This window comes from Schistocerca nitens, chromosome 4 (assembly GCF_023898315.1).
Source record: "Schistocerca nitens isolate TAMUIC-IGC-003100 chromosome 4, iqSchNite1.1, whole genome shotgun sequence".
NCBI lineage: Eukaryota > Metazoa > Arthropoda > Insecta > Orthoptera > Acrididae > Schistocerca > Schistocerca nitens.
Window position 1 is genome coordinate 610,171,720 of NC_064617.1, and position 13,279 is coordinate 610,184,998.

General features: G+C 43.0%; 1 protein-coding gene across 1 annotated transcript in view; it reads left to right on the forward strand.

Annotated features, from left to right (window-relative positions):
• Positions 1-8,245: 8,245 nt before the first annotated feature.
• Positions 8,246-13,279, forward strand: part of LOC126252468 (uncharacterized) — a 106,116-nt gene continuing 101,082 nt past the window's right edge. The window contains exon 1 of the mRNA XM_049953363.1: positions 8,246-8,392. Within this exon, the coding sequence (XP_049809320.1) occupies positions 8,246-8,392 (147 nt within the window). The remainder of the gene's footprint in view (positions 8,393-13,279) is intronic.

Here is a 13,279-nt window from a genome sequence, read left to right on the forward strand (position 1 = left end):
TTCTTTCCTCACACCATTCGCGAAGAAACAGGAAAGTAGCAATGCTTGGCTTGCAGAACTTAGTTGCTGTTAAGTCTCTTAGTGTCTGACGTATTTTCTACGACTGTATCTAGTTTAACATGCTTCCCACACATCGTTGAAGAGCGATCTGAGTGGTGATGATGTTGGGGCTGACTTTACTCTTGTGAGAAACGCTTAACCATCTACGTTTAGAGAAATGTAGACGGTCATCCGTAGGGGACTGATTCACTTCGTAGAAGTATTACTCCATTGTCATCCCTGATGAAAATATAACCAAAAAACTGCTCGCCATTCTTCTTCCTTCCAGATGCGGATCCGGGGGTGGAAGCCAAATTTTGTTACTGCAGACCCTCCCCCCCCTCCCCCCTTACTCTCAAATATACTGTCATCCCCATTTACAACTGGTCACAGTTCAATTACAATAAGATATACTAAATGCTTTAAACGCTGTTTAAGTAATGGGATGAGATGAAGTAGGAACACAGATAAGATGGCGCTCTGAAAAATCTGTTGAGTTAACAGTTCAGGCAGCTTTAACACTGATGTTAATTTTCGAGTGTACCACGTGATCTAAATTTGATAATAGTATTACTTATACGACTGTAGTCATAACCTGTGAAAGGCCAGCTTAGAGTACTGTTAGAGTGAAGACTGCAATAGTGTGAAAGGGACCAAGAAGAACCGCCTTAACAAAAGTGAGTGCAGTTTGTGCCTTAACTTATTGTCAACAACTAGTTTATTACTTTTTTTTGTTTCGCTGCAGCATTACTCATATTGCTTCTGGTAAGGGAGAAGTACGAGAGTTCATTTTTTTTTCCTTTTATGCCCACAGTGTTCCTGCACTTCAACATATTCAGAGGGCTTTGTGGAGTAATACATCCATAGTGCCAATCTAACCTTTCGACCGCAATCTGACTGGGCAGCCACAGTGGGCGGACGCACCGCTTTCAGTGAGTGAAGTTGCAGAATTTGGCAACGAGTCCCACTTTTCTCACGCTCACGTGAGGTAGGAGTACGCTTACAAGGACTCATTACTGTCTGTTTGGTGATGATAAGTTACAAATGCGCTCTGCTGGTTTGCTCTGATTTTATGGAAAAAGATTATGATTAGATTATGTCGGTTTGTGTTTGTAATTCTCTTAGTGTGATAGTGCACAGTCTTCGTGAGTTTTGTTTATTCTGAAATTTTACTGGCAATTTTGCGCGTTTTTCACGGAGTTCCCAGAGATGCGCTTTGTTTTGTGAAAATTACTGTTAAATCTGCGGGCTTGTGGCAGTCTTTTTAGTATGAAGATGAGGAAGATCACTTGCAAAGATTTTCCATGTTCTCTTCACCTGTGGGTTGCATCTTACCGATTTATTTTCGTCAAATGCACATGCAACCATGATTGAGCAGGTGCACTGTCGTGATGCAAAAGCCATGAGTTGTTTTTCCACAATTCCGGACATTTTTTGAGTATTGCTTCTCGCAAACGCCGCATAACGTCAAAGTAATACTCCCTTTTGACCGTACGACTTTTTAGGCAAAAATTCATGATGAACTATGCCACCGTAAATGAAAAAAAAAAAAAAAACAGTGAGCCGAACTTTGACATTTGATCGAACATGGGGTGCTTTTTTCGGTCTTGGCTCTCCGGGATATTTCCATTGGGATGATTGGGCTTTGGTTTCGACGTCATAACTGTAAACTCATATTTCGTCACCAGTCATGACCCTTTTGAGCAAATCAGGATCATCACTGACGTCATTCAAGAGCTGCTGAGCGATGCTCATGCGACCGTTCTTCTGATCAGAATTGAGAAGTTTTGGAACAAACTTCGAAACATCCAGAAAAAATTACATGACACGAACCGACTGATATGCCAACATCTTCAGCAACATCTCTTACGGTAATTCGACGATTTTCCAAAACAATTTTCTTCACAGCTTCGACGTTGTCATCTGTTGTTGATGTGCTGGGGTTCGTCATTGGCATCTTCTCGGTCACCTTGGAAGAGCTTGTACCATTTTTTTTTTTTACTTAGAGCAGACTCATCGTATGCCACTGTCAACATTTCAAGTGTTTTAGAGCAGTTGATTCTATTTTTCACACAAAATTTGATGTAAATTCTTTGCTCCATTTTTTATAATGATCGAAAATCGCCGTGCACAGTAAAACACCGCTAATTTTTTATCTGTCAAAAACAAACGAAGTATACTGTACACTTGCCCGCATCTCGTGGTCGTGCGGTAGAGTTCTCGCTTCCCACGCCCGGGTTCCCGGGTTCGATTCCCGGCGGGGTCAGGGATTTTCTCTGCCTCGTGATGGCTAGGTGTTGTGTGATGTCCTTAGGTTAGTTAGGTTTAAGTAGTTCTAAGTTCTAGGGGACTGATGACCATAGATGTTAAGTCCCATAGTGCTCAGAGCCATTCTTTTTATACTGTACACTTGAAACTGTGAACGTATGTTCGGTACATGTGTACCAATGTAACAAAAAAAGAATATCGATAATCGAATGTACGTTGCCCGCGAAATTTGAGAAGTCACCTTACTTTCTGAACAGCTCTCGTATGTTATATAGATTGTTTCAGTTGCCATACGAGGTAGCGAAAATCAGGCGCATAAATGAGACCTAGCTGCGAGAGCAAGGCCTAGCATGTCTGAACAAAACTCGAAACTAAGTGAGATTACCTTATATTGCAATAGATTTCCAAGAAAAAGACTGCTTTCAAGGGTTAAACGACTCTCATATTCCAAAGCACCAAAACGGACTTTGGTCAGAGTATTTATCGCTACTGAAGTTCAATCAAGTGAACTTGAAACTGGTATCGTTTTATTGGACACAAGAACGAATGAAAAATGAGGGTGACTGATACTGTTTAATTTTGTTCACTTTATAGTATAAGCTGTTTCAGGTTAGCTCGTATTTTTGAATCTCTTAGGATGACAGACGCCATCCGAATCTGACATGCGTCATCCTCATTTCCTAAATCATATGTCAAATACTCGGAACATTAATCTATTTATAATGCCTCCAGTGCACAAGAGTCCCCACTAAGGAACAGTTGTTTCACTAACGCCCTTCATGTCGAGGTGTAGCATACTTGTCCCTGACTGCTATGTTTATTGGACTGAGGGCGATCTTCCAGCAAGGACTGAAAAAGAGTACAGGGAGTGATTACTCACCTTTAAGCGCTCTAATGTTGAGCAGTCAGGCAAATAACTGTCAAATTGAGAAGAAAGACTATATTTTTATAGCGGCCTCGACCGAGGTGTGGAGGAGGCTTTGCTGGCAGCTTCTGGATGCTCTGGGTGCAACCGGTCGCAATTGTGCTTCATTTCTGCACCAATGACGCCAGAGGCCGTTGTCTGCTCTTTTCAACAAATGACTATTGTAGATGGCTACCTCCGCTGGAGACTTTTGTATGTGCGACATGCCTCTGAGTGTCTTCCTAGATTACAAAAACTCATCTGCAAGGCCAATAAGCTGTGAGGTGTTGTTCACTACAGAGCGAAGGGCGGGCTACCAGCATTTGTTATAAACAGCAGCACAGCTGCTTATAGCTCAGAAAAGGAAAAGGTAAATCCAGTATTAGTTCCAATAACGTTCTTGTCAAGGACCCAGAGTTACTGTGGATTTTAAAATGAAAGAAACGTTCAAGCACTACTTAAAACAAAAATTGGCCGAAAGCACAAATAAAGAGCAGTGAAATATTGAATTATGATTTGAATATAAGCCGAAAGTTATTCTAGAGACAATCAGTATTCCATGAAGAACACTGTTATATCTAAAGAGCAAAATGCAGAGTCAGGATGTAACAATCCATGTGAAGATAAGCGTCAAAGTTAGGCCAAACATAGAAATTGGTTGTGTCCGTGGAAATATGGTTGCGTTTTTGAACGTAAAGAATGAATATGAATTGAGTACTGGCCTAACCATGTCGATAGTTAAGGAAATGTTTTGAAACGTTGTTTTCGCACCGTGGAGCCAAGGATCACGTTCATACTTGCCCTTATCACATTTTTTTCTGAAGAATGAGGTACCTTTCCGCAGAAAATCTTTCGACACCGGATCACAATTTTTCTAGCGAGATAAACGCCGTCTAGCTAACGTGGGATTACCCGAATCAGTTGCTATGAAATAGGGATGCACCAAGCAGGGTGTTTGAGAGCTATTCCAGAAGTGTCCAACTTTTTAAATATCAGTGCACAAAGGGTATCAGAAAAAGAATTACAGTATAGCAAAGTGACAGTTCAGATGGCCAAATCATAAGCTGCTATTATACTTGTTCTCGTCATGCCAAATAAGCACTGTAACGAAGAGCCCGACCTCCAGCTCTCAGTTTCCCGTTGTAGGGTTTTCAGTTTTTACGAAGTCAGGCGCGGATGCAGGGGCCAGGAGGGGGAGCGGGGGAGGCGGTGGAAAGGAAGAAACGAAGGAAGATTTGAGTTTAACGTCCCGCCGACATCGAGGTCATTAGAGAAGGAGCACAAGCTCGGATTGTGGCAAATATGCGGAAGGAAATCGGCCGTGCCCTTTTAAAGGAACAGTCCCAGCATTTGCCTGGAGTGATTTAGGGAAATTGCGGAAAACCTAAATCCGCATTTCCTCCTGTATCCGAGTCCCGTGTGCCGACCAGTGCGCCACCTCGCTCTATAGGGGAGGCGGGCGGGAGGGTGGAGGACACAGGATCGTGACACAATCACCCCCAAACAACATTTCACTCAAAGAGTTTACTACAAACTGTCCCATTAATGTTGAACACTCCAAATAACTTTTTGTTCAGAAGCAGAATAAGAAATGTATCAAGCAAATTTTGTTTAGCTGCCAGGGGGCGTTAACCAGCGTAATTGACTTTCTTGTAATTTTATTCGTTAAGAAGATATGAACAACAGTATGTCCTTTTCATTGAGTAAACCACTTCCTCTCGTCAAGATCTCCTCCACTAAGTGTCACAGTATATCATTCACAACATGACGCAATTAAAAACGCAAAACAAAAGTGACCTCGTCCCTCCTGTATTAGCATACAGTGCAAGTAATTGGGGTAACGTAACTCGCCCACTTGCTAGAGTTGACAGTAAACAAAAGGAAATAGATGAAAAATGCACCTCGATCATTAGGCAACCGTCTTGAGTTGAAGGTTTGCGCGAGTACCATGTACACCAACGAAGAGAAAGTTTAAATGCTACTCACCTATGGAGAATTTAAGTTCCCAGAACGGTAATTTAAATAAAGTTTTCTTGTTTACAATACGGTTACGTGTAGTACACTAAAGTTAAGCCATATTTGTAACATTTCTACTTTCTCTTCGTTGATGTTCCTTAAAAGCCCTATCGAGAAGCCAAAACAAAATGGCGCAGCCCACTGATTATTTTTTGTCGTCTGAAGCTCGCCAAAGCAATGTTGGCACCTCGCAAAGAAACCACAGAAAGGTATAGGTGCTGCATGCCGCACCGACGAATGAGCAACACTGGAGTAACCACGCCTTCTACAGTTTCGGCACACCGTCGCAATCAATGTACTACTTACGCTTGAGCAGAGGAACAATCGGGCCAGTACGCAGGCAACAGTGAAGACGACAGAATCGTCTTAGGTAGGTCACCTGTGTATCAGATGTCTTAGACAGACATTATGTGCATATTATGTCCGTTATTTTTTAAGTGAAGAGTCGGGTAAATTTGTCTGTTATCAAGTGATACTTTAATATTCAGAGAGTATGGTAAATAGTCTGAACTTTCGTGTCGAATGGATTATGCAAAGTTAAGTAAATCTTCATAATTATGTATACTATAATAAAGTGAACTACTGCACTCTGTCTTCTTCCAGTGCAAACCAAAGAACCCACCGTCGCGCTGGAAACTGTACTTTCGTACGGCGTAACAGATGAAGTGGAGGATCATGAGGTAATTCTTTTTTTGCAAAAAAATGGTTCAAATGGCTCTGAGCACTATGGGACTTAACATCTGTGATCATCAGTCCCCTAGAACTTAGAACTACTTAAACCTAACTAACCTAAGGACGTCACACACATCCATGCCCGAGGCAGGATTCGAACCTGCGACCGTAGCAGTCGCGCGGTTCCGGACTGAGCGCCTAGAACCGCTAGACCACCGCGGCCGGCCCTTTTTCTGCATTTTAGGGGTAACGTCGCTGCAGAAATCCATGCTGAGTTGGTGAAATATTCAGCAACAATGCACCCTAATTATTACACAGTGTTTAGGTGGAGGAGCCGCTTCGCGTGGGATCAAACAAGTCTGGATGACGAATAACGAAGTGGCAGGCCAGGAATCGTAAGAATAATGGAGGGTCTGATGATTGAAGATCGGAGTGTCAAAATTGAGGCAGTAGTGGACAAAGTGTAAATCAGTCATAAAGCAGTATTCAGCATCTTTCTCGACATTTTTAACATGACATGAGTCGCTGGTTGTTTGGTTCCACGGCTGGTCACATAACCGATTCAAATAGCCCGCAAACATGGGCAGCAGCGAATACGTCGCAGCCGTATCGTCCCAACACAGATAACAGCTTTAGCCACCTAATCACTCTAGAAGAGTGCTAGGTGTACCACTGTGACACCGAGACTAAGGAGCAAAGCGAGCAGCGGGCACATGGACATTCACCACCGCAGAAAAAGTCGAACGCCCAACCATCTTCGGGCGAGGTGACACAGTGTGTTGTTTGGGACTGACATAGTGACGTCCTAACAGACTGTATTCGTTAGGGACAAACCATCACAGGAGGCTACTAACAAAATCTTGTGACGAAGTTACAGGATCTGCCAGACAGGTGGGCATTTAGAGTTCGCCTCTGTATGAGGGTCACAGTTTGTTACTTCTCCCCTCCCGCCAAAAATAACTTACCATCACCATCACATTTAACGAGCGACAGATGCCAAAGATTTTGAAACTAATTACAGTGAATTATCATTACACAAAATATTTTATATAATTTGTATTGTAACCAGACGAAACCACTTTCGTCCGGCCATAACTGTGGGTTCTTTGATTGTTCTGGAAGAAGGTTCTTCAAACCAGAACACACGAAATATTAGTTCACTTTCTTAGATAAATAAATAAAGATTCGCTTAACTTTGATACAGTTCTTTGCCACAGGATTACTTGATAATTTATAGCTGTCATTGACTATAAAAAAATCACTTGATAGACTGATTAACAAACTGTTCTCTTGAGGTACAATGTTCGACATTTTGCAACAGAACATGAAAGGAATAAAGTCGATGCTGAACGTAAGTGTTACAACATCTCTCAGTACTATGATTTCTACGAGGGGTGGTCATCTACATCTACATCTACGTGATTACTCTGCTATTCACAATAAAGTGCCTGGTAGAGGGTTCAATGAACCACGTTCAAGCTGTCTCTCTACCGTTCCACTCTCGAATGGCACGCGGGAAAAACGAGCACTTAAATTTTTCTGTGCGAGCCCTGATTTCTCTTATTTTATCGTGATGATCATTTCTCCCTACGTAGGTGGGTGCTAACAGAATGTTTTCGCAATCGGAGGAGAAAAGGCTTTAATTATCACCTCGAAAAATTAAAGTTATATCACTTCTTTGCTTGTTTCCAGATACACGTCTACAGTCCCGGTATACACTGTAATCCGTGAATCCCAGTATCGCAGCACGCCGCTAGAGTAGTCAAAAGCAAAAGGCTTTCTCCATTGATTAAGTGCTGATGAGTTGCGCTATTTTGTTACAAGCGGCGTGCTACAATGGAACCTCTGTTCCGTACCAAACTTGCTTTGATCTCCCAACGAGTACTGGCAAGGTAGGCGTAAAGACTTAAAACTATTCTTTAATATAGTGGTGTCATTACGTGTTTAAATTATGTGATCATGAAAATACAGCCTTACTAAACATCCCTTTAATCATTTTGTATTTTTCCCATAGACGACTACTTTCGATGATTAACCGAGTATTTCAACACAGGTTTCAACAACGTTTGCAAACGACCTGTGGATGTCGTTCATCTGAAGAGCAGACAATGCAGAGGACGTCGGCGGAGGGGCGGTGAGGGTGATGAGCACAGAGTTCCCCTTCTCGCGAAGTATGTAGGTTAGGAGCGCGAGCAGACAGCCGGCGATGATTGCACGACAGAAAGGGAGCGCACCAGAAGACGGGCAGCCCTCTCAAGGCCGCGAGGCTCGGTTTACGAGCCCTGACCCATCGCGGGCTCTCATTCACCAATCGTTCAGCTATCGAGCGCGCCGCCGTCGGAGAGAATGGACCGGGCCCGCCGTCGCTTCCGGTGCATTGTGGCCGCCTGCGGGGGGCGGGACGCCCGCCTTGTTCGCAGGCTTTTCCCTCTCATCGGCCGTTTTTCGCCGCCGGTTGACAATCTGCAGCTCTTCAACCTGACGCCCATTATGGTCGGTGCGGCACGAAATGAAGTAGTGGGCCAGCGGACCTGTAGGTCGATGGAGTAGCGTCACCTCACAAAGACTTTCTTTCCTCTGAACTTCTTCGTCGGATGGTGTTTCATTCAACAATTATTTTAAATACTGTACAGGCTGTCCACTTTATCTTGACTACACAATATACATAAATGACCTTGTGGATAACATCGGAAGTTTACTAAGGCTTTTTGCGGATGATGCTGTAGTATATCGAGAGGTTGTAAAAATAGAAAATTGTACTGAAATGCAGGAGTATCTGCAACGAATTGACACATGGTGCAGGGAATGGCAATTGAATCTCAATGTAGACAACTGCAATGTGCTGCGAATACACAGAAAGATCCTTTATCATTTAGCTACAATATAGCAGGTCAGCAACTGGAAGCAGTTAATTCCATAAATTATCTGGGAGTAGGCATTAGGAGTGATTTAAAATGGAATGACCATATAAAATTAATCGTCGGTAAAGCAGATGACAGACTGAGATTCATTGGAAGAATCCTAAGGAAATGCAATCCGAAAACAAAGGAAGTAGGTTACAGTAGACTTGTTCGCCCGCCCACTGCTTGAATACTGCTCACTGGTGTAGGATCCGTACCAGATAGTGTTGATAGAAGAGATAGAGAAGATCCAACGGAGAGCAGCGCGCTTCGTTACAGGATCATTTAGTAATCGCGAAAGCGTTACGGAGATGATAGATAAACTCCAGTGGAAGACTCTGCAGGAGAGACGCTCAGTAGCTCGATACGGGCTTCTGTTGAAGTTTCGAGAACATACCTTCACCGAGGAGTCAAGCAGTATATTGCTCCCTCCTTCGTATGTCTCGCGAAGAGACCATGAGGATAAAATCAGAGAGATTAGAGCCCACACACCGACAATCTTTCTTTCCACGAACAATACGAGACTCGAATAGAAGGGAGAACCGATAGAGGTACTCAAAGTACCCTCCGTCACACACCGTCAGGTAGCTTGCGGAACATGGACGTAGATGTAGACTACCCCAAATAACTGTTGTCCAAAATTAAAATCAGGAAAAGTATCAAGCAAATGTTCAACTACAAGGAGGAAATCGACCACCATGATTGCCTTGCTTCTAATTCTGTTCGTTATGAAGAGGACGACGTTTTTAAATAGCGCCCTCTACTTTTTATCGGATAATCCACTTCCTCTCTCAAGACCTGTAAAAGGACAAATCACAGTGTACCATTTTCTTTAACGCGACGTTATTAAAAAGTAACATACAACTGGCTTTGACTTTCCTGTAGTAGTACACACTGCAGGAATCAGGGTTAACGTAAAGCTGGGTTTACAAAGGCATGAATTTCTTAACGTGTATTCCCCTCCACCACTCGCATAAGTCAGCTTACATGTGGAAACATCCTACTTGCACACTGCAATGCCAACTTACGCTTAAGTTACGAAAGTTAAAAGCCGTTTAAGTTCCTTACTCGATGTCGCTTCACCTACCTTCGCCTACGAGCTTAAACAGTTGCCACTAGGCACGGTTGCTCTCGTTCGTTGGACTGTACAAGTCTTCATTCGCTTGTTTATGTGCCTGAATAATTAGTGTCTTGACAAAATAATGCACTTAGCCTTTAATTAAATAAATACTTTACAAAATGGCACAATTTTCTTAAGCCGTGCAATAGGAGTGTCAGTTTAGCATTCAGCAATTCATTATAATCGCTTGTTTGCAACAGAGTGACACAGCATCGTTAAAAAGTGTCATTCAAATTCGAAAAATAGTGTCATCGAGAGTGTGGACTTGCTGAGGTTCAGAATAGTCAATATTATAAAGGTATTTTTTATTTCACTATTATAATAATATTTTTGCTTTAGTCACTGAGCGTAAATATTAAGGAAAAATGGAAATTTATCTGTGACTTTAGAGATTTACAACTATCTTGATCCTCAGCAAAAAATGGCTCTAAGCATTATAGGACTTCACATCTGAGGTCATCAGTCCTCTAGACTTAGAACTACTTAAACCTAACTAACCTAAGGACATCAGACACATCCATGCCCGAGGCAGGATTCGAACCTGCGACCGTAGCAGCAGCGCGGTTCCGGACTGAAGCTCCTAGAACCGCTCGGCCAGAGCGGCCGGCTGCAGCCTATCAGAACCTTGTCTAACTCTAAAAATAAAAACAAAGCTTAACTGTTAAGACAAATACCTTACTTTCCACTGTACCTTCAGTGTATTGTAGAGTCGTCCGAGTGGCCGAGCGGTTCTAGGCGCTACAGTCTGGAACCACGAGACCGCTACGGTCGCAGGTTCGAATCCTGCCTCGGGCATGGTTTTGTGTACTGTCCTTAAGTTAGTTAGGTTTAAGTAGTTCTAAGTTCTAGGAGACTGATGACCTCAGTAGTTAAGTCCCATAGTGCTCAGAGCCATTTGAACCATTTTTTTTGTATTGCAGATAACATGAAAATTATAAATACTCCTCTTCGGAATGATACATGTGTATTGCAGTGTCTCAAAAGAATTTGAGACTATGTTTTACTCATTCGAAAACGATTTTCGATCAAAATATCGTCAGCTGATAACTCCCTTATTAGCGTATTGGATGGTTCCAAACGAGTGCTGTGAGATGCCCATTCCCATACGGAACATTTGTGGGTCAGTTTTTCCTTCGTTAACGTCACTATGAGCTATACAGCTACAAGTTGCGCAACTCCTGTACGAATAATTTCACTTGCCGCCATCTTGAAAGTCGCGTATGCTGCGTTTCCAACTTCGTCTTATTAAAATGGTCACTTGCTCTAAGTGCAGTGGTGGGCAGATGCACGTGTAAGAAATTCAAGCCTATGAAAACTCGGTTTAACTTGTCCACTTGCTGCAGTTAACAGTAAACGAATGGAAACAAGGAAAATGCGCAACGGTTATTCAGTCAATCGTCAGTCAAATGCCTACCTTCAACCACAATACAAGCATCAATGATGCGGTTTTTAATGAAGGACTGCTTTTGCAAATACACACGTATTGTTTAATAGCAATACAGTCCTGTACTAGATGTATCCGTATCGTACTTAAGTAAACTTTATTGCGATTACTGTTCTGCTAACTTACGTTCTCTAGAGACGAATACCATTTTCACTTTCTCTTTGTTGGTGTACATTGAACTAAGAAAAACCTTCAAATGAAAACCGTGGACTGATTAGTGTGCGTTTTTCTCCTGTCTCCATTTGTTTACTCTCAGATCTATCAAGTGGGCTAGATGGCTATCTCGAGTACCTGCATTTTGTCCAAATATACGAGAGTCGAAGTCAGTTTTGTGTTGCGTTTTTAATTGCGTCATGTTTACGTGAACGATACTCTGGGATACGTTTTTAAACAGATGTTGAGAAGAGAAAGTGGATTACTAAATAAAATAGTGTAGGGCGCTGTTATAAAAGACGTAGTGATGTTCATGTCTTCGTAGCGATCAAAATCATGAGTAAGGCAATCAGGCTGGTTGATCCCCTCTGAAGTGTTCTGTCTTTGGGCACCTTCACAGTAAGTCAGTTGATTACACTCAAAAATCAATTTATTGCCACAATCAGTTTAGGTTCACAAATATACGTTCCGTTGAAAACAAATAAGAAGTCATTCTTGAAAATAAAGGAATGACTTCTTTGGCAACTTAAAGTTCTAGGAAAACAACACAAGTAAATCTCTGTGTGAGACTATCTTCTGAAAATTTCTCTTGCAAACAAAACAGGCTACCATCTTAAACATCAGGAGCAGGCAGAAAATTAAAGTTCCATCTCACGAGCAATACAAGGAGTTCCAGTATCAGAGTCCACGGCCGAAGCAGCGGGCCGCGATGCACGGTCGTCTCGGGTGGCAAGGGTGACGTCGAGTCCGGACGGCTGCGTGGTGCTGGCTGCCTTCTAATTCTTGCACTCTGCTTAATATAAACATACATTTAATATAGGGTGGAGCCCCTCCACGCCGACACCGGCATGGTGGCCAACACAGAAGATCTACTGCCATCTCTGCATAGTGGTTAGTCTTTACGAAGTGAGGTCTTCGCAGGATGTGGGTACTGCGATGTTCGCGTACGTCTAGTTATGATTAACCATTAATACGCGCTGATCCGGAGACAGACCGTGTCGAAAGTTGAACGAAGGGTAGCGGTTTGAAGGGAAAAGGAAAAAAAAATGCGCCTACGGTAGAGCCAAGGGAAAAAATCCTGTGCGATAGACGTGTCGGGTAAAAGGAGCAATAGCGGACTGCTTCTTATCTGCAACAGATCAGGTAACAGTTAGGTATGTTAGTGGTGAGTATCATGCAGGTGGATACCTCTGACGTTGCGAGGCGTTGTAACTCGGCGGCTTCAACTGGATACCGGCATTCACTTCTCGACAGTATCAGCCTACCTGTAACAGTTGGCAGGATCAGATGTGCGGGGGCTCGCCGGTGTTGTCGCTTGTCAGTGTGTGTTACCTCGCCATTGGTGGTTATGCTCTAGCTAGCAGTGTCTTTAGTCGCTTATGCTTCCACCTATGGTTGTGATGATAGTTCCCCAGAGTAAGGATGAAAGGACTGTTCGAGTGTCTCGAGTTCCTGTATAGTCGTGTGGCGAGTTTTTTGAATACTACCTTGAGGGTTTAAAGGCGATATTCATCGTGAAGATCCGCCGTGCGAGCGTAGTGTGGAGTGTTGCTAATGATACGTAGCACTTTGTTCTGTACGATGTGCACGCGACGCAGGCTTGTAGGAGCTGCATATTCCCAGACAGAAGCTGCGTACGTCATCAAAGGTCTGACCAGTGTCATGTATATGGACCTAGATACCCTTTCCCTGTTGAGCATTGAATAGTGTTGTCTGAGCCCCGTGTGCGTTCTGTTGGCGACATATTCTGTGTGGTCCCCCTG